We start from the raw sequence: 25,069 nt of genomic DNA, 5'->3' as shown, positions 1-25,069 counted from the left end.
TATTCCTTCCTTCCATACACTTACCATCCCTACCCAAAACAGAAAGGGAAGTGGCTTCCCCATACCAAAAGGTTCAACTGTTTTCTGGATGTCAAGAACTAGACCTGCTTTTCACACTTCCATGGGGCCCAACAGCTTAAATAGTCCCCAGTCCAGCTATCAAACGCTCCAGCCCTTCCACTGACAATTTCCATAATACTCTAGGCACTTTCAGTACAGAAATCTGCAGCACATTGAAAAACTGAGGGCAGGAAAAAATAAAACGGAATGAAATATTGAAACAAACAGCACAAAGGACACTATCCTACTGCACTGGGTAAGGACAGCAATGAGGAGAAAAAGGGCCAGAGAATGGCTATAGACATATTTATTTGGATGACTAATTTGTTGTCCTTGTCCAGGATGAGGAAAATGCAAAATACAAACAAGCGGCAAAAATAAATTTTGCTTTTAAAATTCACTCAATTCTTATTGTTTAATTTGTTGATAAGAGTGGCAAGGTAAGCTTTTTAAAAAAGTATCTGTGCTCTCCACTGATACTGTTCCTTTAAAGGAAGGACTAAAAACAAAGATCAAAATTTCAGAAGTTTAGGAACTTCCTAATCAATGCTGGCAAAATGCACTTTGATAATGTTCAGCTTTGCAATACAGTTGTTGAACTTGTAGCATCTTAAATTTGTCAACATACAGCCATTCACAATGCCTTTAATTTTCTTTATACCTCGTTTCCCAGCAAAGCAGAAACACATGCCTCAGATGCATCACAAATGGCTGTCAGGTCATGACCTCCTTCGAGGGCCAGAACAATTCGACCTCCGGCCAATCCCATCAGCTGCTTCGTCAGGTACCCAAAGCCTGTAACAGGGAAACAGGAAATGCAACAAAAGGGCAAAGGTTGACAGTGGAATCAGACTCCTGGCAAAGGATCAAAGAATTATAAAAGGAATTACATCATATTAAAAAACCCACAAGGGATCTGGGAGGACTAAACACATAATATAAGCCAGGTTTTATTTTAATACATTCGTTTCAGAATTTCAGCTATGGCTCCCCTTTGGATCCGATTACATGTATGCATTAAGGGACAGATTCTGATCTCAGACAGGTGCAAATCTGGAGTACCTTCATAAACGTCACTGGAGTTACTTCAGATTTACACCAGCACAACTGAGGTCAGAATTTGCCCCACTTTGTTTTAATGCTTTGAATTATTATAGTAGCAAATAATCACTTTGGGAGGGAAGGAAAGACTAGAAGGAGGTCACTTGTACCTTATCTGATCTTTATGTTATATTATATATGATATGCTCTCCAGAATCAATGCAGTATAGGAGATAGCAGGAGGAAAAAACAACCATCTGTGGCTTGTGCTTCTATTTGGGGGGGGGGGGGGGAATGGATTATAATGTTTCACGGGTATCTGACATCTAATGCTCAGTATCAGCTTCTTCACATAGACAACATGCTATAAAAATCTGTGGGGCACCTGGGCTTTGATCATTTGACACACAGTATATTTAATTCTACTTTAAAAAAACCCCCCACACGGATTAAACGACAGATTCAGAATCTGAAAAAACCCAGGGCATTACCTACTCCTTCAGACTTCTCTATTTTCTATTTTACTAAGGCTCACAAGCACCTTTGCAGCAACAATATTGTATGTATTGTAATTGTATTGTAATGTATTAATTAATAGCTTTGGGACAAAATCCACTGACTGAACCAACGACATAATAATTCCCCTTAGCTCAATTTTACATATTACGAGAGCCGTATACAATTAGAGAAATTCAACAAAAAAGCAAACAAGGTATCACCATTTATAAAGTGTTTGGGGATACCTTTAAATAACTTGTCTCTTACAGCTCTCCTATTTCACTTAAATCTTTTTATTAAAGTCATGACTTCTACTTCCTTTTAAAAAATTTTAAAAGGACTTTTAAGGACAGACAACAAAACACTAAAAATTCCTTCTGATTTTAGATTCTTTGGGTCAAATCCTGTTTTCTGCTGAATTACATGGAAAGAGTCCAAATTTACACCAGCCTAACGGGAAAGCATTTGGCTCTGCGTTTGTGCAATGCACGGTGTGGATCCCAAAGAAAAAGAATGAGATCTGAATTATATAACCTTTTGCCAAGACAGAGAGTAAAATCATCAACCTGAATTATTTACAATGAGTCTGGGAGGAAAGAATGGACAGCTAAACACACTCTGCTTGCTTTTCACATTTTGTTTTTCTTTATTTCTGCATGAGCGAAAAGTCACAGTTATTTGGCAAGTATCTTTCTCTATATTTAGAATAGAGTATGAATCGTGTTTTATAAGAATAAGATGCACCAATAGACCAACAAAAGAATTATTTTTCATGTTATTTTTTAAGGTGGCCTGAAATAAACACAACTTTAGATAATGTTTTCACCCCTCAGCCAGGAGGCCGAGTATTACACAATGAAACGACAAAAGGTACGAACAGTTTTCTGAAAATGTTTACATTTAAAAATGGAGACAGAATCCTGGCGTAAACTGTAACAGCTCCACTGAAGTTAATAGGGCAATGATAGTTTACACCAGTTTAGGATCTGCCCAGCTGTAAAGCTACAACTTACATTTTGCTGATAGATTATATCCTCCAAGAGGCGTAGGATGGCCTTCCACTGCATCAAAACCAGATGACACCAGCACAACATCTGGGGCAAATTCATTGGCAATTGGCATTACTACCGTTCTGCAACAAAAATGTAACAATGGCAGACTGATTATTTTGTCTGGCTCTTGAACGAACCGAGGAACATTGAGATTACCTTGAGCAAACAATTATAAATTGCGTCATTTTTGAAGTTAGCAAAGGTCATTTCCCCTTTTCTCTTCTCAAACGATGAGAACACTAGGAACTGGTTAACAGAGCACACTGGTATGTCACATCATGCAGTTCTGTTCTGAAGTCAATGCCAGTTTGTAATGTTGTTTATTCAGTGGGGTTGATTATTTCAACCACTAACAGTATAACAATCTGAATAGGAAAATAGCCCACCATGCAATAAATTTTAGATTTCCAGGAGTGACTGACTCTCTGTTTGGTCATCTCAGACCTTTTGTTCTTTGTGTGCTGGAGGTCAAGTTAGAGATGGGGAGAGGGATGAAAGGGGAAAAGATAGGGTAAACTGGGGGAGAGGGATGAAAGGGGAAAAGATAGGGTAAACTGGCAGTGACTAAGTGGAAAAGCCATAATTTAATAACCTCCCTGCATGGCATTTGTCTCCCCAGATGCAGCAATGATACTTCTCCAGCTTTTGCAAAGGCACTTACTTTTTCCATCCCACAGTTTTCATTAACCATAATTAAAGGCTGGCATGCCACAAGCACTATCCAGTACAGAGCTGTGTGTGGCTGGGACAGAGGAAAACCACAATGTCTGTCTTTTCCTTTACAGAACCGCCACTCAACTAGTAATAGAACAAGTGACCGAAAGCTGGCAATAACGTGTTACCATAAACAAGTGGTCTATAAATACATGGATAGACCAAAAGGAAGCTTTAATATTGCTGAAATTAAAAATATATACATATATATCTCACTTACCTACTTTTATATAGACACAAAGCAACTCAATCCATTTTAGAGTGGTACAATGTCAGAGGGGAATAAGAAATAAAACTAAAATGGAATACAGAAAATATTTCTCTGCAAGTGTCAACAGATACTAATCTCAGTGTCGTATTCCGTACAAAGGTACTATCATATTGGTTTATCTTTTTTCCTGTCCCCTAAAAATCGACCCAACCTTAGTTCCGACTCAAAATATAGATTGGAAAAAAATTCAGATGTCATGATGAAAATTTAGGCAAAATGAGCTGCTGAATAGGGAATAAAAAATTGCAGTTTATGCCAATCTCACTGGTAAAGGCATTGCAGAACTGAAAATATGCCATTTTAAAACAGAGAACCAAAGCTGCCTCAATAAAAATGTTACAGACCCACAAAATCCCGTGACTAGGAAAGCTTCCAGGAAGTATTCTTGGAGGAATGCCTTTGTAAACGGCTCAGTTCGATGGTACACTCACTTTGTATTCCGTGTACAGCAAATGAGCAGAGACACACTCACAAAACTGGCTCGAGTGACTGCAATCATCCACACTGTCACTGGTAAGTGACATGAATGGTAGAAGAGAAAGGATACACAAAACTCATATTCCCTATAAAATAGGATTTTCTACTATGATTATTGAAGAATTCAGGACACTCCTGGAATGACTAGGGGAAACTGGGTAATGACATTCCACCTTTCTGAAGTCTTAATGTCAGTGAAACTGGAGATGGCAGTACTCTCTATTTCCAGTTTCTAACTCACTCTCCTAATTAGGAAAACCCTTAATCGCCAAGCATGTGATTTTGCATTTTGTGTAAAATAAATGTTAACTCTCTCTTCAAAATATGCACACATGGGACTGGTGATCATACCTATGCACTTATATTAGTTTCCTTAAAGCTTTTTACAGTATTACTGTATTACCAGTATATACTGCAAGCTGGCACAAGGAACCGATGGCAAGTGGTGTACGATTTTCACAGGACTTTAAATACTGTCTGCCATGTCAAAGGGAATCCCAGTGTACACCAGAAAAAACTGGGGTTAGGTCACTAAAGGTGAACAACGTGGCATTTGTGCACAGGGAAAAATAAAAAGTTTCAGAACGGCAAAAGAAAAAACTGAGTAGTGTGTGGTCTGACAAAAGTCTTTTGGTTTCATTTCCTCACATAAGATTGCCATGGTAATCTAAGGAGCTCTTGCATTTATTACTGGTGGTTCATCAGCACTGTTATAAAGACACAGAGAAGAAACTACTTCAATTTCCTTACTCTGTCAGAAAAAATATGTTTTTTTGCAGTGGTTGTGGGTCACAGTTCTAATTTGAGTGATGATGCTGTTTGCTGCACTGCAGAGGGCTTTTAACTGCTGTCATAACTCCAGAAAGACCAGATTTTAATTTTTTCCTCAATGAATTTATTGCCATGTAAACTTTTCCTCCACACACATTATTATTTAATAAAGCCTTAGTAGGACTTTTTGCTTATGACTTTAAAGCCAAGAAAATCTTTTTACTGAAACCCACAGACATTCTAAGTAAAAACCACCTCATTCACAAAGAACTTAAGCAGCAGTTTTGAAGCAAGTGCATGTGGCAAAGGTTTCCTTTTCTGTGCTTTGAAGTACTGCTGAGCTATTTAGTTTCTAGCCAAAAGAAAACTGCTAAACTCATCAGATTTTTTCAGAACTAGGGTTATCATATTTTGAGAGTTGCTAGTATTTGTTCCTGCTGTGTGGTGTCACCCCAACTCCAATCAAAGTGAAAACCAAAAGCAACTTTGAATTGTGTAATTATAATATTACACTATATGGAACATGCCAATACAAACAGTTGATATGACCAGTGATTGACAATTATTTTCTTTTTTATGCATCATGGAATACACCATTCTGTTGATTTCCAAATATTAGCATACTGGAGTAATGTGAAGTAACAGCAAATTTCAGGTGAGCAATAAGCACATCTTACTCACATCATCAGTGGCATTCATCAATTACATGCAGACCTGACAGAAGTTAAAAGATACCCTCTAGTGGCATGAAGAATACACACACTCATATGAACTGCTAAGAGTTTGCTGAAAATTAAGAACATGAAACTTATTCGAACACACTGAAAAGAGGAAGCGCCATGGTTACCCTTAAAAGTCAGTATTTGCCAATAGTTATCACACACACAAGTATCTGAGATTCTTGGTTCCCCCTTTATTTAAAAAAGGAGATCTCTCTGGTAACAGTATTGTAATAGTTGGCAAATGCAAGATTTTTAATGGCTACTACTGCATATATGTAATGTATCAGAGGGGTAGCCATGTTAGACTGGATCTGTAAAAGCAGCAAAGAGTCCTGTGGCACCTTGTAGACTAACAGACGTATTGGAGCATGAGCTTTCGTGGGTGAATACCCACTTCATCGCATGCATGTCCCATGCATCTGACGAAGTGGGTATTCACCCACGAAAGCTCATGCTCCAATACGTCTGCTAGTCTATAAGGTGTCACAAGTCTCTTTGCTGCTTTCAAATATCTAATGTTTTAAAAGGTAATTAGTGCTGCTCAATATTTGGAATAACGTTTCAGGTGATCATTAGGCCCTCAAAAGTCTGAGAAATTTGAGCTGCAGACGACCTGTCCAGGACAATCAGTGTAATTAGAATTGGGCCAGAAACACAACTGAGAGTCTGAACTACCTGACAAATCTGAGGGCAGGGTTTGGATGGAAATCCTGGGATCCAAGCCTCGCTCCTCCTCCAATTTTGGTTCTAGGCTGATACAAAATTTAGAGTGGGTAGATTTCCCACTCAGATGCAGCTAAAATCTCATGCAAAAAGCTTTAAATAAACAAAGAATCCTAAGCTAACAATGCTTGATCAAATCTGTGGTCAAAATTCCATGAAACCCAGCACATGAGATTTTAGTGCCCTGGAATCCAGACCTGAATCCCCTCCTTGATTCATGTCTCAGGCCCAAAACTCTAGCCCAAGTCTTAGGTCAGCTGTTGTTTTTAAATGTATTACTCCCTTCTTTATAGTAGTGCCCAAAGGCTGCAAACAGGATTGGGTGCCAATGTGCTACCTGCTGGATAAATGCATTAGGAAGACACAATCTCTGCTCCAAAAACTCACAAATAAGACACGATTGGCGTGACAAATAAGGGGTCTAAAATATTGCCCTGGTTCTACAACTGGATCTAATCAAGCATATGCTGGCACCCATGCAGAGGTCCCACTGTCCCAGCAAGGGCACAGGGCTCCAGCCACACTGATCTGACTGCAAGATTGGGGCCTATGGCACCATCCACATGATTTTTGACTGTACTAACTGTATTCTATGGGAATCTCTACAGTGCATCTGGGAGAGAGCCTCTCAGCCCAGGTAGACAGACTCATGCTAATGGGACTCGAGCTGGAGTGCTAAAGAATAGCAGTGTGGATGTTGCCGCTCTGGTGGGACTTGGCTAGTCACGTGAGCTCATACCCAGGGTGTCAGTGGGCATGAGAACCTGAGCCACTGCCTGAGTCACAGTGTCCTCACTGCTGTTTTTAGAAATCGTGAGTCTGTCTACCCCACCTGTGAGCCTCGCTCCCAGCTACCCTATGTTTAAACACTCATTGCATTCTAACCTCCTATTTTTACTCCCTAATACTGCTCTCAAAAAAAATTCCTTTAGGCTCAAGTTTTATATGTGAATCTTTTTTAAGGTTTGAACAAAAGCCACAGAGCAACTGAGCTGCATTTCTAGTGTTTTACTTGTTGACAACATTTTGTCAGATGCACCTAACATACCTGTTTTGGTTTTTTTTGGAAGATTAAGTACATGGGGGAAAATACTCTTAACTAAAATTGAGCATGAACCCCAGAAGAAAACGCAGGAGAAATTAGAAGTGATTCCTTGATACTGCAATGACAGGTGTATTTTGCAAAGGCCATAGACAGAAAGGTAGGGGAATAAAAGCAGCATTTTATACAGAATGGGCTTTTTCTGCCTTTGTTTGGGGTGGGTGCTGGGACTGTCAGAAGAACCAAGAGAATTGCAACACAGAATGCTTCGAACCATTTTTTCTTCTTCAAATGTTGTGAATTATATAAATTACAAGCACTAATTACACTTTTTAAGCAACATTCTTCTTTCTTAAACCTTTTCAGTTAATCTTAAAACAATCACAAATAAGCTGAACAGTTATGCAGCAGTTAAAATTCACTGTAGTAAACCTTCAATTAATGATTTCACTATTGTTTAATTTGAAATTTTGATAATTTCTTTAATTTTGATTTAATCTGTCTACTTCTGCAACTTTTAAAATCTATTAGCACTCACGTCAGAAATTAAATCACTATGTATAATATTGCACAATTCATTGAAAAGAATACTTAAATTTTCTAACTGATGAACAATTCTAAAATCTTTAGGTCTATTGATGCCCGCTGCAAAATGATGCATAGCATTTTATTTTATTTAGAAACATTTCCCTTACTGTTGGCATCCTATAACAAAACATCATCTACACCTGTTACTAATCTCGCTCTCTAAATCATGCCCTCCATTTGTAGCAGTAATCATCTCTACAATAATTTATTATGCCAAATAGGTTTAGGAATTTAGCTAAGACATAAATAGGCAGAGCATATAAAATCTAAAATATAAAGGTGACATTTCTATGGAAAAAGTCTTAGAAGCAAAACCAAACCAAACTCCAAAAATACAGTTCTGCATATCTCTCATATATATTTTTTGCATAAATAGATTATTTAAAAAAAACTAGTTTTCTATGATATGTACATGGGTCTGTAAGAAATCTAGTACAAGAAGAATCTTCCAACAAACAATACTCATTTGACTTATAATTTGAATTAAAAGGTGAACAACATTAAAATAAAATTATACATAGAATATTAATGCTTCAGGAGATCACTGTCATGTAGCCAAGGTAAACCAAAGACAAGACAACACAACTGCTAGTGCTCCATTGTGGATATGTTCTTACAGTGACTTACAACAAGGTGCTAGAAAAACCTTATTTCATGTGTTAAAGGTAATTGTTCTAGCCTTGTAATAAGGACCTGAACACAATCTTCACACTTTTACTAAGATTTTCCTTGGCAGGTTTGCGCCCTGTAATTAAACATAACCTTTTAAAATGTTATGAGAGTTTAAGGAAGAGGAATATTATTTCCTCTTATAAAACAAGTTAGGAAACAAACTGAACTTTACAAAAGTTTGTTCTATAACTATGTAGCAACAAGAATGGATTCCAATAACATTTTGATAATTTAAGAAATTATTTTAATTATATGCCATACATTTGAGTTTAATTCACTTCGCCATAATCTATTAAATCTGTATTGGACAAATACTTTAGTGGTGAATTCAGCTGTGGAATGTTAGTGCAGTAAATGGTTAGCTAAATTATAATGTTATACTGTTTTAAGCAAGCATAGTCATTGTTACAATACCATGGAACAGTGCCAAGCACTGAAAGAAATACCAAATCAGTTTTGTCATATGGAATGCCCATTGGTGGTTGAAGTGATCTCTTTCAAAATTTATCAATAATGATGTCACCCCGACTTCAGAACAAAGTGAAATCTACTCATGTTCTCAGCTGTCTGTGATTTCAGCCTTCAGTTATGGATAGTACAAATGGCACAGCTCAGGATAAAACAATTCTGAAATTTTTAACTCTTGCTTTTGAAACAACTGAAAACACAATTACTAATTATTTCCACTTCCCAAGGTATTAAGATATCTTGGTTCTTCTGTCTAACACAAACTTCTAGCTCAAACATGTTTCAGAGTGGTAGCCGTGCTAGTCTGTATCAGCAAAAAGAATGAGGAGTCGTGGCACCTTAGAGAAAAATTAGCATAGGAAATAGTTTTTACTTTGTGTAATGACCCATCCACTCTCAGTCCTTATTCAAGCCTAATTTAATGGTGTCCAGTTTGCAAATTAATTTTCCCCCTACTGTTAGTCACATCTTCTTGTCAACTGTTTGAAATGGGCCATTCTGATCATCACTACAAAAGTTTTTTTTTCTCCTGCTGATAAAAGCTCACCTTAATTGACTAGTCTTGTTAGAGTTGGTACGGCAACACCCACTTTTTCCTGTTCTCTGTTTATATATCTTTCTACGGTATTTTCCACTGCATGCATTCGATGAAGTGGGTTTTAGCCCACAAAAGCTTATGCCCAAATAAATGTGTTAGTCTCTAAGGTGCAACAAGTGCTCCGTGTTCTTTTAGCTCAAACATGTTTGTTTATTTTCAGGTTATTGGTATAATGATCAATAGAAAATCCTAACCCTAAATTATGAATTTCCCTTTGGAACTAGGAAAATGGTACTATCTGAAATTGTTTTTGAACTTGAAGAAAACTAGGAATTTAACTTGCAGTCATTTGTTTTATCATAAGTAGATTACTTTATGATGCCAAGTACCCAAATTACTTCTTCATTCGAATGCATATTTTTTATCAAACCCACGCATCAGTCAAGACCTTTAAAATTCCAGCCATTGTTGCACATTTTTTCTTCCTCATCTTGTTATATAGAAAGGTACCTTTCTAAATACAATGTAGTCAAGAATATTAGGAGTTAAAGTAAAAAAAGAGTACATCAGTATCTCTGCCTAGCTCAAAGGATTTTCATTGATTCCTCTACAGACTTCAAAGCCTCACAGTTTGGCATTTGGACTGGTTTGAATTAAAGTTCAGTTCTCTGCCGTGAGTTTCCAAGTTCATGGTGCAAGTGCCTGCTTCTTCTGGATTTCATTAGGGCCAATTTTCTTATCTTTTTTTCATCTTAGGTTTGATTCCCTGCAAATGCAACGTGGCATTCGATGGGTCGGAATAACAAGGTGCTGCCTTAAAGGCATGTATTGTCTCATGGGGTGCACGCGCGCACACACACAAAAAGGATATATGACCCATTCCCTTCTCTTGTCTAACTTTCAGGGGACTATAAATTTTAAACTTCAAAGCATTTTTTACATTAAAATTTAAAAAAAGTTCAGGAAAATGTTTTTCAAAGAAGCTGGTTAAGATTTAAAAAGGTCACTTGATAATGTATTATCATGAAAGAACTTGGCATAAGATTAAAAAGGAATCCAACTGAACTTCTATGCTGAAGGTGTGTGCATGTGTGTATGTGGCTGGTGTTACTATGTGTAAGATTGGTCGGGCAAGTAACTTTCCTCACAACAGTACTCGCAAAATGACGGCCATGACCATGTTTGGTGTATGTACGCTGATTAGCCATATTCTCTGGTCAATAAGTGTCAGCATCAATTAGGCAATGGCTGGGTACATTATTTTTTTTAAGACTATTCTGAACAATTTTCCAACAGCCTTGAAATTCAATTAAAATATAATAGCAATTTGCCATTCAGCTCTGGGCTACAGGTTTTTCCTAGAATGAAAAGATCAATCTTGTTGAGTGCTAGGATAAAAAGACCTCCACTTTGCACAATAGTATAACATCATTGTTCTCCTGCAAGTGGAGGAAAATGGGAAGATAAATGATAGTTACTTAATTATAAATTATTGTAAATTATATAAATTATATGTAATCTTTTTAAAAAATTGTTGAGTTAAATCTCTATCTGTTAGTAAAATACATTAATATTTTTATGAGATAAAAATATGCACACACTGAGTAAAGGAAATAATGCTACTGGTTCCACTAGATTGAAAAGATGCAATGGAACCTCATGAAGTTGATATTCCATCTGTGTATTTTCAAAAATGTCAAGATATTTGCATCTGATACTTTGCATGTTTACATTGCCCTAAATTATGCAGACATTTGCCAGAAGTCCACTAAACCTGACTTGAAGTCAGAAAACCACTTCAGCTGATAATTGTAGAAAAAGATGCAGAACGATCTCTGGGAAAGATGAAATACGTCAGATCACGAACCTATACATATTTTCACATGGAAAGAAACTAGTAAAAATATTTAGAAGGGAACGTGTTGTCTCACACACGGTCCTCTATGTACCAGTGTATTATGTAACACTTTAGTCAAACTTGGTTGTCCTCATTTCACCCTGTTATTCCATAATTTTGACAGTATCTATCATACTTTCCTTCTATGCTGCCCACATTCATAAGGGGAAAGTGCATTACTACAGACTTCCACTAAGTTCTAAAGCAGTGGTCCCCAACGTGGTGCCTGCAGGCGCCATGGCACCTGCCGGGGCATTTATGTGCGCCCACCTAGTGCCCAGCAGGGGAGAGAAGCTGCGGCCCTGTACTTGCTGGGGATAGAGAACTCCGGGGCCTGGAAGCTGTGGGCGCCGGTGTTCTCTGTCCCTGGCAGATGCGGGGCCATGGCTTCTCTCCAGCTTCTCCGGGGCTGCAGGCTGTGGGCACCGGCGTTCTCTGTCCCTGGCAGGCACGGGGCTGTAGGCTGCGAGTGCTGGTATTCTCTGTCCCCGGTAGGCACCAGGCCACAGCTTCTCTCCAGCTTTGAAGCCGGAGAGAAGCCGTGGCCCCGCACCTGCTGGCGACAGAGAACTTTGGGGCTGCAGGCTGCGGGCGCCGGTGTTCTCGGTCCCTGGCAGGCGCAGGGCCATGGCTTAAGCCAGAGAGAAACTATGGCCCCGCGCCTGCTGGCGACAGAGAACTCCGGGACTGCAGGTTTCATTCTGTTAAATTAAGAATAATAAATATATTTGGACCAACAGTTCAACAATGTTTTACTTTTCTAAAATAAATAAGATGAAAACTGTTTATGATATTTATTTTGTAAAACTTCTTAATTTTTCTTACAGGTAGATAAAAAAGAGCAAATTCACATGGCAAGGTGAGAGAGTAATTGCCAAATAATTTAATTAATTCCTTTTACATGTAAAATTACCCTTTTTATCTTATGGATTCATATATTGTGTAATGTTAAATATGATGTTTTGTATTATTTAATGTACAAATACAAAATAAGCCTTGAAAAATTGCTGGCACCCACCACACTTTTCTGAAAACATGAATGTGCTACTGGCCACAAAAAGGTTGGGGACCACTGCTCTAAAGCATCAGTGATGTAGCATCAGCCTACCCTGAGCTTTCCTCTTGCAGCTCAACAAAGCACTACTGTAAACCTTCAACAGAGTCCCAGAAAGGTGCTACTAGACAAAAATTCTCTCAAGTGAACAAGCTCCAGTGTTCTGTGCATCCCCTCCGACAATATGATAAAGTCAAGGCTCTGATAAGTCATCTTCTACCATACTGCACAGTCTTGTTCTGTTTTAATCCTTTTATAAATGGTAAGAGCAGAGCAAAATGAATGACCTAGAAAGTCACCTATACTAAAGACAGAACATGAATGGAAGAGAATGTTTCTACAAAAGAGCTGCTTCCCACAGTTACATAAACACTCAAGACAGTGGAGAGAGACTTATTTTCAGTCAGACACCCTGAGCTAGTGACAATATTCTGCAACCGTGGCTTCCTGCTGTATCATAGGACTTGTACTGATACAATCATTTTGCCTGCCTGTCTGATGCCAGTAGAGCAGCAAGGCTGATCAAAGTGCAGGATGCAGTGCTCCAGCGGTGACACTGGAACAGAGCTACAAAAGACATGTTCATGGATGGCCCAGGTATTGACCCACAAATACAGCAGATTCATGTGGAATCACACATCACTCTGGTTTCTAGCGTTGTTGTGGTGGGTGAAGATGAGACTAATGGGAATGGAAAAGAAGAGTCTGCTCACAAATTCCTGTGCAAGAACGAAAGGCAGTTGGAAAACTCAGTGATTTTTAAAAGGTATTATAAGATTGTGTGTGTCTGTGTCAGCCACCGTGTGGAGAGCAGTGACTGCACCTGGTCAATTCAAAGGGGTTTGAAGACTGTCGGCTCTCTGGGGCAGGGGCTGTACTCTGTGTTTATACCGTGTCTAACACAATGGTAGCCCAATTTTGGTTGGTCCCCAGGAACTTCCCATAATAAAAGATATGGAGCATTAAACTAGTTAAGAGACTCTCAGAGCTGGCAAGGGGTGACGCTATGGAGAGCAACTCTCTCCACCATGCCCCCATCCCATCCAGCCATGGTCTTCACAATCCAGAGGGACATCAGAATGCATTAGGTTTAACTGAATGGAAGGGGATGAACACGACTGATGCCATATTGACTCAGCTCCCTCTGACAGATTTGGGTCAAAGGAGGCGAAAAATCAGAATGTGCTAACATGATCTCGAGTACCAAAGGCATATATTGGATGAGAACAGGAGGTCACCAGCATAAGGCAAAGCAAAACATCAGCAAGAGAGCTGCAGAATAATTCTCAGTGTTACCGAATGGGACACTCAGGGTATCCCTCTGCTCAGTTCTCCCATTCCAGGGCTTCCTGTCCCATTCTTCATTCTTGCTGCCCCCACGCCCTATCCCTCAAAGCATTTCTAACACAGCTTCTACACCTTGCTAACTCTGGTTGTATGAGATGGGCAGGGCAGGGCAGAACAGGAGTGCTGCAGTGCCAGTGTTATGGGAGCTGCGTGAGCAATCTCCCACACCAGGAGAAGAGACTACAGTTGAACAGACTGGACCGGAAGAATTTGACTGGTCTCAGCAATGGTAACTCATGCCTTAGGGTAACTGCACCTGGAATGACTTGGCAAAAAGTCTTTCTGGGTCCATCTCCAGAGAGACAGAGAGAGAGAGAGAGAGAGACAGTGAGTGAGTGAGTGTGTGTGTACAACCAGAGAAGAGCTTATTCACCAAAGCTTCTTCACGCAGCACACAGTCAACCTGTGGAACTCCTTGCCTAAGGAGGTTGTGAAGACTAGGATTATATCAGGGTTTAAAACAGAACTAGATAAATTCATGGAGGTTAAGTCTATTAATGGCTATTAGCCAGGATGGGTAAGGAATGATGTCCCTAGCCTCTGTTTGTCAGAATATGGAGATGGATGGCAGGAGAGAGATCACTTGATCATTACCTGTTAGGTTCACTCCCTCTGAGACACCTGGCATTGGTCACTGTCTGTAGACAGGATATTGGGCTGGATGGACCTTTGGTCTGACTCAGTATGGCCATTCTTATGTTCTTACTGTAATTTTGTATACCAAACCAGCCGAGCTTTTGCTGAGCAATGAATAAGTGCCAGTCATTCGGCATCTTGCTCACACAGATCCATTGCTATGCCCAGGCACACCCCTTTCCTTTCTCTGCATTGGCCTACAGTCACAGAATGCTCAAGCAATTGCAATCCTATTTTTAGTTTACTAAAAAGAAAAAGAAAGTTGCAGAAAAGAAGAGTGATTTCACTGCAGAAAGATGTGATTTCAGCTAAGATGGGTTTTTTCAGGGCCGGTGTAACCATTTACGCGACTGCTAGGGCACTGGGATTTGGGGGGCACCATTTTCTTCAGCAGCGACCTCGGCGGCCGGATCTTCAGCTGCCCTGGTTGCCACCAGCATTTAGGCGGAGGGAGCTGGGGCAGGGGAGAGCGGGGAGGGCAGCCTGCAGCAAGTAAGTGGAGGGAGCAGCACTCAGGGGAACTCCCCACCCCAGCTCACCCCTGCCCTACCTCTTCGCCGAGCATGCCATGGCTGCTTCACTTCTCCCGCCTCCCAGGCTTGTAGCGCCAATCAGCTTAGGCGCCGCAAGCCTGGGAGGCGGGAGAAGTGAAGCAGCTGCGGCATGCTCGGGGCGCTTGTGCTTGGAGCAGGGGTGAGCTGGGGCAGGGGGTGCCACCTCAGGAGCTGCCGCAAGGGGGGCGCCTCTGGGAGGGAACACGAGGGGTGTAAGGTGGAAGTTTTGCCTAGGGTGTGAAACATTCTTGCACCGGCCCTGGGTTTTGTGAAAGGAAGGCTCGAATGTTACCTGAAAGCAGTCAAATATTCGGTGTCTCCCATCGGTGGTTCGAGGCCACCAGTAAACGCCATATTAACATTGAAACCAACACCTGGTCCTGTGCCGACCTGAGAAAAGGAATGAAGGAGTGAACAAATATGTGTTAAATTCATGGAAATTCTGTTGATGCTGGCAATATATCTCTGCAGCCTGCCATTTCTTTAAATCCCATTGAGTTGCTCTGCTCCTGACTGACTGATTTATTTAGAACACATTGTTGGGGTGCTTTCTTTTTTTCCAGAGCTTTTTGGCTCCCCAAAGGGAGGCAGCTTTCACATGCTCACAAATGCTCAATTCTATGTGAAAGTGGTGCACACATCTATGATTTGACCACTGGTGGCCCAACAACTGTGGGTTATCTAAGCATGGAGTCCCATCATTAATATACCAGCGCCTTTTCCATTTTCAAATGGACAGTCTGCCCTATTGAAGGAACTGTTTTCTATAATTCATCTTCAGCTTTATCAACAAACTCAGAGGAGTACTTTATAGTCCTGCTTTATTATGTGAATTTTCTTCACTCAGCTACAAGTGCAGTTTATTCAGAGTGAGGGCCCCCTCTGCTGGTGGAAAATATGACTTGCAACAAATAGTTACACAGAGCTAACTGGTTATTGGTAGTATATGAATCATTGTGTGCACATTTGTGAACATAATCACAGTGTGTATGTAACTTTATTAGAGGTGACAGGTGAAAAATAAACACACGACATTTATGGTAATTAATCTGAAGAAAAATGTGAACCTCCTTTCTATCTCCTATCTAAAGTGAAGTGCTGGTATAGTGTTGCTATCTAAATACAACTAATCTGGAGATTCAATTTAGATGCACTATACAACTACATAAATAGTTATATCAGTTTAGAAAAATTACCGAATTTGGGAGTCAAACTTTTCTTTGGCTGCCTTACTGTAAATACTAGCTACTAGAAAACAGTCTGTCCATCCATCCAGCTAATTTTAATACATAATCTACTAATATTTCCTATATTAAAATTTCTGTTTGGCAGAACTGTATTTTGTAAATATTCCTGCGAGAACATTAGGAAACCCTACCACTTTATGCTCCACCCCCTTTTTTTTTTTTTTACACAATTTATAGTCTACTAAAGAGTGTCCTTCCAATCCAATATATTTATATTTTAGACAAAACAATCATTACATTATTAAATGATTTTACAGACTCAGCATGAATATGAGTGCAGCCGAGGTCTGTAAGTCTGCACTCCCTGTCCATCCTGCAGCATCAGTTAAACACTGCATAACTGTTTTGTCGCTGGCTCTGATTATAATGCACAAACGAGGTAATAAAACAAGGCTGTGCTTTATATTCTTTAGATGCCTAGAAGGAATATCAAAATGTGCAGAACAGAAAGGATAAAACTGACAGGGCAAGAAATTCTATGGATTTTCAAAATTACCAACATTTCAAAATAAATATAGTTAATTAATTAAAATATTTTAATTGCCCTTTGAATCACGTATACAGATTTTTATAACTGCATCTCCATTAGAAAAAACAACTTTGTTTAAATCAATATTAGTCAAAACTATGGAGTCTTTGCGGACTTTACCAATTATCTAAATTAAACACAGCGAACCTTCATGACCTCTTTTTTTCCCCTCTCTCTCTCCATTTGCAGTTCTGTGTAGAATTTATTAGGCAATAGGGATAAATAACCTACAAGCAAATTGAAATAACTGTCTGAGTGAACAGCAATCATTTTCTGTTAGCCCACTCTGATAAATCAAACATCCGGTCTTGTGTAATGAGGTCAGCTAACAGTGAGGTTGGGAACCATCATGCTATAGGATTCTGTACAAAGAATGACTTCTGGCTTGCTTAAGACAAGACAGGCAGACTAATGTAATGGCTATTTTAAAACAAAATTCACTTTTTCATTGACAGTTATGTGTTCTTGTGAAAACCAGTTGAGGGTCCACAAGCTAAAGTAGGCCCTTTGTAATAGAATAAACGGTGGAACAGAGAAATAGCTGACAGGTACGCTTCCAAAGGACAGGCCTAAGCTGAGCTTCTTGAAGGAGAAGGCTGAATGTAGAATGAAAAAAATAGTACTTGATGAGTGTGTGTGTCCATCTAGTGGAAGTCCAAATAGAAAAATGCTTCTATTCTAGTTGACATGCCTTGTCTGTGGAAGGCTTATGGGTTTCTAAGAGTATGTTTTGGATATTGTCCAACAGTTCTAATTAATCTGTATCTAAAAATCCAATATCCAAGCTTCTGGATGCAGGAAAAGCAGGTGCAAATGCAGCACTCACTCCTCTGAGCAATGACAGTGCATGGCCAGGAGTAAAAGAGATGGATCCCAAGCCTGTGCCAGGAGATCAGAGCATTGGTGAGCCCATGCAATAATTGTAAAACCATAAGCACTCTCTTGTTTAGTCTCACAAAAAGCTTGCATTGTCAGAAGGAAGGAAATGCATGTGAAGTTGTGTTCCCCAATGAAAAGAAGACTTTAGCGTGCTAAGTAAAGGTGCCTGTTTGAACAACTGTCCAATAATGACTTATTAGAGACTAATCTTGTTGATCAATCACAGAATCAATCCTGCAATCATCCTTATTATTTGACTAAGATGGTCTACCAAGGTGTATTTTTCCTTGCCAGGACAAAATGTAAATTTTATGGCATTGTTAGGACTTTAGAAACACACAAAAATGGGTTCTAAGAGAAGCATTAATAGACATTCATGTGAGCAAGGGCAGTACAAGCTTTCCTACAGTGCTCTGTCATTTCACTTCTTGACCTATGGAAGTCCCCCCAGTCTTGTCAATGCATCTCCCTCCTGACCAGCCGCAGATTCTACCAATGAAATCCAGGGTGCCAATCACAGTAATTATATGGTGGGCAGGTATCCTGTTTATTTATGCTCTTACCTCATCAGGAGCTCCACTGCCTGGGAAGAAGTTTCCATCATCATAGCGATGTAGTGAAATATAAAGAACGTTAGGATCACTGTAGAAAGCTTGCTGAGTACCATTCCCATGGTGCACGTCCTTCAGGGACAGAGATTGTATTAGATAAGGAGCATTAGTACACTAGTAACAGTCCAGATGAAAAACACCAGGCTGGTTCTTTTTAATCCAAGTGAAGCAGTTTATTGAAAACCAGAATGGATCCACACAATACTAAAATTAGGTTTTCGTTACACAGTAGAACCCTTATTTGATCAGCTAGCTGGGGACTGAGGAGTTCATACAATTAACATCACAAAACCACAGTTGGTATGGTGCATAAGTGGCAGCACAGCAGTGCACTACATTGCTTTCTTCTTGTCCTTCAAACCACTGCAGAGTAATTGCCAACGTACTGACAGTGTTGGAATATGAAGGGATGTCAACTTGTTTTTCATCCTCATCACTTTTGTTATGTGATTCTCTCCCCACCCAAAAAAAATCATGAAATAGGGTTTGAATACAACTGGTTGTTTGTAAAACTGAGGCTCTACTGTCCTTTCAATTCAACGTAACTGGGTAATTAATTAACCTTGATTATACACCTGAATGAAAACAAGATGTTCTCTTAGACAGAACTGGGAGGAGCTATGTTAATCACCGTAAGTCTGACCAGGCCGTCTGTCTGCAGGCCAAACACTTGTTTAAGCTCTGTGCAGGAATGAGCCCTATGAGTGCAATTTAACAGCAATGCAAAGAAAAAAAAATGATCTCAACCAAACAGGCCAATTCCCCTATCACCAAGATATTAATGGACTAATACAACTTACCAAAGGAGACATTTCTCCAAATTGTCCTTTAATTTCTGCTACAAAACCAAGTCATTGAGAAGGGAAGAAGAGTAAAAGGAACTCTGAGAAAAGTGATGGACCAATGTGGAAATCTATCCTGAACATTTATTTTTAACTTAAATAGATGAATGAGTCACATCCTGAACCTGAGAAAACAATCAGACTTCCAAAAGGAGTGTTGCACATTTGTTAAAATCCTAGCTTCTCTTGTTGAGTGACCCACTAGTGTTGCTGGGTTGCCCAAATGTGCACAATGTTGCACAATCCCTCAAGCAGGTTACTGAAATTGTCCAGAACGCTGCTCAAGCCAAGCCAGCCAGGGACCCTGTCAGTTTCAATACTATATCAGCTCATGAGAGCAGAGCTGGGATGGACATAATGCTCATGCCCAGTAATCTCAACCAGCACCTGACACAGCCACCCATCTTGAAGTTTGGATCTGATGTGTGTTCATAGAATCATTGAATATCAGGGTTGGAAGGGACTTCAGGAGGTATCTAGCCCAACCCCCTGCTCAGAGCAGGACCAATCCCCAACTAAATCATCCCAGCCAGGGCTTTGTCAAGCCTAACCTTAAAAACCTCTAAGGGAGGAGATTCTACCACCTCCCTAGGGAACCCATTCCAGTGCTTCACCACCCTCCTAGTGAAAAAGTTTTTCCTAATATCCAACCTAAACCTCCCCCACTGCAACTTGAGACCATTACTCCTTGTTCCATCAACTGCTACCACTGAGAACTATCTAGATTCCTCCTCTTTGGAACCCCCTTTCAGGTAGTTGAAAGCAGCTGTCAAATCCCCTCTCATTCTTCTCTTCTGCAGACTAAATAATCCCCGTTTCCTCAGCCTCTCCTCATAAGTCATGTGCTCCAGCCCCCTTATCATTTTTGTTGCCCTCCGCTGGACTCTTTCCAATTTTTCCACATCCTTCTTGAAGTGTGGGGCCCAAAACTGGACACAGTCTCCAGATGAGGCCTCACCAATGCTGAATAGAGGAGAATGGTCACATCCTTTGACCTGCTGGCAATGCCCCTATTTATACAGCCCAAAATGCTGTTAGCCTTCTTGGCAACGAAGGCAAACTGTTGACTCTCATCCAGCTTCTTGTCCACTGTAACCCCTAGGTCCTTTTCTGCAGAACTGCTGCCTAGCCATTCAGTCCCTAGTCTGTAGCAGTGCATGGGATTCTTCCGTCCTAAATGCAGGACTCTGCAATTGTCCTTGTTTAATCTCATCAGATTTCTTTTGGGTCAATCCTCTAATTTGTCTAGGTCCCTCTGTACCCAAAGCCCTGTGTGTTACAGGCTTTGTTTTGGAGGGCTGATAGCGTCTTTAGAATCGGGAGGAGCGGAGAATGGGAGGAAATTGAAAAAATATGGTAAGAAGTTTAGTGCTGTGACTTTCAATCTTGATGTTACCCTTAAATAAATGTTTATTGTATATAAACCATTTTAAAGTGAACTTCAGTTCTGAGCTTCTGGAGTCTGATTGTGTTCACTGAGTTATAAATAATGTCTCTCCTCTATGAGGAACTGACAGAACTTCCATTGTTACTTTGGTGAGAATAAATGTTTACTCACCCAGTCCACTATAAGGATTTTGCTAACGTTGAGTCTCTGTTGGAGAAGCTTGGCTGCAATTGCCACAGAATTAAAATAGCAGAACCCCCTAGAGGTAATGAGCAAGAGAGAGAGAGGAAAAAAGGGATGTTAATTATATGTTCGCCTTGGTCCTTATATATATGTATAAAAATAAAATGTGAAACATAATACAGTAAGTAGGAAGAAATTTCTATTGCTGTCACTATTTCTTCCTCCCTAACAGATATGTGTGATCGATTACACACAAAAAATAACCACATGCCAACAGGTGACTCAGTGATCTCACAGGAAATGATGAACACTACCACACATTCTAACACTCTTTACTGTGAGATGCTGCTGAAGTATACAATCTGCCTGACAGTGATTTTTAAAGTTTCAGGGCTCTCACTCAAATTAGGGGAATAGGGGTGCAGTCAGAGAGAAAGGAGGAGATTTTAGTGATACAGATTAAATCATCTAAAGCACAGGGGACCAGTTCAGAGAAGCTTCAAAGAACTCCGCTTATTCAAATCCGATAGTATATATTCTCTGATCTCACACTAACCAAGTATCAAGGGACCAAAGGATCTGAGCATTGGTCATGAAGCCGGGTACGTACTAGTTCAAGAAACAAATTATATCCAGGGCTGAGGGAGATGCACTCATTAATATGGTTTATTACCCTCTTACCTTTTGGGAATCAGAGTTGAAATCAGCCCAACCCAATGTGGGCAAACCACTTTCAACTCTAGGGGAATAAAATCCCAACAAAGCTAAATGAGTGGAAGATTTGACTTCAGTTTCTGTTTTATGAATTTTTTTTTTTTTTTATAAAATTGGTATTATATTCCAAAGATAAAACACTGCAACAGGAATAACTTTTATAAGTGGCATATCACTGTTTCTCCATATTAAAAAATCCATGGTATACCGAACTTACAAACTGCTCTTTATCCAGATAAACGATAGATGGGGATGATGGAATTAATAGACTCAATGTAGGTTTAGAAATAGATGCAATCTGTAAGCATGATTCTAAAACAGACTGTATTAAACAAAAAGAGGACTGGTAACTTTCCTGCTTCTAAAGTATTACAAACAGCTTTAAATCTGATGCTGTACTGTACATCATTCAGCAAGGAAGTCTATAATAAATCAAATAATTTTCTAGCTTCCAGCTCCGTATCACATAGAGAATTCTCTTAATTAATGGCTCTAAACACTGAAGCAAACCAATTAACGCACACATATACTTACATGGGGGTACTCTCTTCAGCATGATGACCTGGAGGTCGAACAACAGCAAATCCATTCTACATATAAAAACCAACAAGAATACAGATGGGAGATCAGACACAAAAGAACATTGGTATCTCACAGAGTGTGCTCAGAAGCTCTAGTCAGAGTTGCTAATTCAGTTTTGTAATTATTCATTAGTTCTTGATCACTCAGATGAGCATTCATGGCTTCTACACAAGCCCTTAGTAATGTGTTAACTTTCCTTTCATTTTTAGGGGACACAGGCAGACTGCATTTTTTGGAAACTGACTACTTTTTTTAATTGTGAGTTTCTTGTAGAGCATACTTTGAACAACTGCAGTGAACTCTGGCCCTGTTGAAGTCAATAGCAAAACTCGCATTGACTTGAGTGGCGTCAGGATCTTATGTGAGGTTGTGACTTTTTTTTAAACCCATCCTTAAAGGTTAGTAATTTTTTTGTTCACTTGCTCATGTCCATACGGGTCTTGTCAACTAAGGCAAGAAGGGACCATTACAACCTTCAAGCCTGGCCTCCTGTGTAACACAGGCCATAAATCTTACCCTGTCATTTCTGCACAGAGCCCTATATCAGAGCCAAGTGTTACTGCTATACCAACCTTCAATTCTCCTGTGGCCACTTTAAAAACAAGTTCAATGACACAGCCCACAGCCAGGCGAGCCGCACCAGACGAATGAACTTCATTCCAAATTGTGTCACTGTCAACCTAATGAAAACATATGAAGAAAGTCAGTTTTCAGAAACAGTGAGAAGAGCCTGCAGTTGGACTACCTAGATTTACAAACTACTGAAACATAAAATTCTTGTATTCATAGCGATCATCCCAATGAAAATGCAAAGAGCTGGAACCACTGGGGCCTTACATACACATACGTACTAGTGCTAGCTGCTAGTATCACACTGCTCAGGAGGTGGCACACCTGTCTCCCCATGTGAAGAGAGAAAAACTATGACACCGCTGTTGGAGCTAATGTCACAGTAAATTCATATCTATCCATATTAACACCACTGAAGAGACAGGATATCCAGTTGCTCTGGGTGCTGAGGGAAGGAGGGGAGTTTGATCCCATGCAGTGTAAATCATCATGGGCTTCCTTCTAAGATTCTTATTTGAGTGTTGTCTCAGTATTTCTTTTTACCATCGGGGTAAAAACTGACCCACGATCAAACAAAAAGATTTTAAAAAATGTAAAACAAAAAACCTACTCAAGAGAGAATAAATCAATGAAGAATGATGTTTAAGAATAGAAAGTTCTCTAAATCTTTGTCAAATCTATTTTGGCTAGATTTACACAGAAATTACTTTACTAGAGAATCAGAAAATAAATGGCCCTTCAACATCTAGGTGCTAACTGTGGACATTTAGTTTAAATGCCAAATATTTGACAGGACTAGGAACAAATCCCTTTGACCCAAAAAAGTAGACTAGATTAAGGGAGAAAAGGAAAGACATTCTTTTGAAATTCTCTGGTTGCTCGTTATTGTACAAGATCACATTCTCATTTAAACAGGAAGTGTGCAATGTTGGCTTTTACCACAACAAGCCCCACAACTGCACAAAGGCAAGACAGGTTCACACGTAGGTGATGAAACGCCCTGTCTGATATTTACTATGATTTGATTGTGAACCCTGGATAGAAGTGGACAAAAGGAGCTTTTGGATTCCCATGGGATTGTTCATAGGCTTAGCCAGTGGGGAATGACCTGCTCTGAATCCCACTGATACTGGGCCAGACTGTTTACACAGAGTGGTGACAGCACTGTGTGCTTTCTTCTTTTCACCCATAGCTTCTGCAAAATCCAGACTTAATGGAACTGTTCCAAGATGAGGGTAGTCTAGCTATCGGGGACAGGCTCAGAGTAAGCATAGAGTGTTTGCTGATGTGAAGAACTGTCTGATTTTATTTCTAAGATAAGACTGACTGGATCTGAACTGATCACTTTTGTGGGAACAATATCAGAAAGGGACTGAAGAAAAGTAACACCTGTATTGCTTGGTTTTCATCAAATTTTACTTGCAGAATTTTTGAAAGATATAAGCCAATATGAGATCCCAGAATCATAGAACTGTCAGGCTGTAATGGATCTCAAGAGGTTATCTAACCAATATCCCTACACTAAGATAGAGTTATCCTTAGACAGTCCTTGACAGGTGTTTGTCTAACATGTTATTTAAAACCTCTAATGATGGATCCATTTCTCTTACAGCTGACTATAGCCAGTGGACTCTCAATCAACATGGATTGTTAATGGCTTCTGTCATAAGGGTGAGTTGCCCACCACATTGAAACAAGCAGTGATTATGTGAGATCCTACCTGAAGAAGTCCCTTTTAGATAATGATACCAATAAGAATATTGCATCAGTCGGCTCCTGGGACTGAGAGTATATTGAAAGTAGAGCTCCTTTTAGCCATACGCAGTGGAATCAGAAGTTGTTTATGTTGCTTGCATTGGGCCTATCACTCACCACAAGAGAAGGTGGACTCACCATGGGAAGCAGTTAAATGAAAGGACACACAGAGAGACATTTATCATTCCTAGCTCTGCAAAAGTCATAAGGAAAAACTGAGGGAGTCTCATTAGGAACATAAGAATGGCCATACTGGGTCAGACCAAAGGTCCATCCAGCTCAGTATCCTGTCTACTGACAGTGACCAATGCCAGGTGCCCCAGAGGGAGTGAACTTAACAGGTAACGATCAAGTGATCTCTCTCCTGCCATCCATCTCCATTCTCTGATAAACAGAGGCTAGGGACACCATTCCTTACCCATCCTGGCTAATAGCCATTAATGGACTTAACCTCCATGAATTTATCAAATTCTCTTTTAAACCTTGTTATAGTCCTAGCCTTCACAGCCTCCTCAGGCAAGGAGTTCCACAAGTTGACTGCGTGCTTTGTGAAGAAATTCCTTTTATTTGTTTAAAATCTGCTGCCCATTAATTTCATTTGGTGGCCCCTAGTTCTTATATTATGGGAACAAGTAAATAACTTTT

General features: G+C 39.8%; 1 protein-coding gene across 4 annotated transcripts in view; it reads right to left on the bottom strand.

Moving 5' to 3' along the window:
* Positions 1-25,069, bottom strand: part of HDAC4 (histone deacetylase 4) — a 450,554-nt gene that overhangs the window by 20,367 nt on the left and 405,118 nt on the right. For all 4 annotated transcript variants that reach the window (XM_030579819.1, XM_030579818.1, XM_030579820.1 and 1 more), the window contains 7 exons: positions 22,672-22,779; positions 22,052-22,107; positions 20,792-20,879; positions 18,344-18,463; positions 15,418-15,515; positions 2,613-2,731; positions 722-855 (listed from right to left, as the gene is read on the bottom strand). In XM_030579819.1, the coding sequence (XP_030435679.1) occupies positions 722-855; positions 2,613-2,731; positions 15,418-15,515; positions 18,344-18,463; positions 20,792-20,879; positions 22,052-22,107; positions 22,672-22,779 (723 nt within the window). The remainder of the gene's footprint in view (positions 1-721; positions 856-2,612; positions 2,732-15,417; positions 15,516-18,343; positions 18,464-20,791; positions 20,880-22,051; positions 22,108-22,671; positions 22,780-25,069) is intronic.

The sequence above is a fragment of the Gopherus evgoodei genome, chromosome 11 (genome assembly GCF_007399415.2).
Source record: "Gopherus evgoodei ecotype Sinaloan lineage chromosome 11, rGopEvg1_v1.p, whole genome shotgun sequence".
Lineage (NCBI taxonomy): Eukaryota > Metazoa > Chordata > Testudines > Testudinidae > Gopherus > Gopherus evgoodei.
This window is presented reverse-complemented; position numbering and strand designations above follow the sequence as displayed.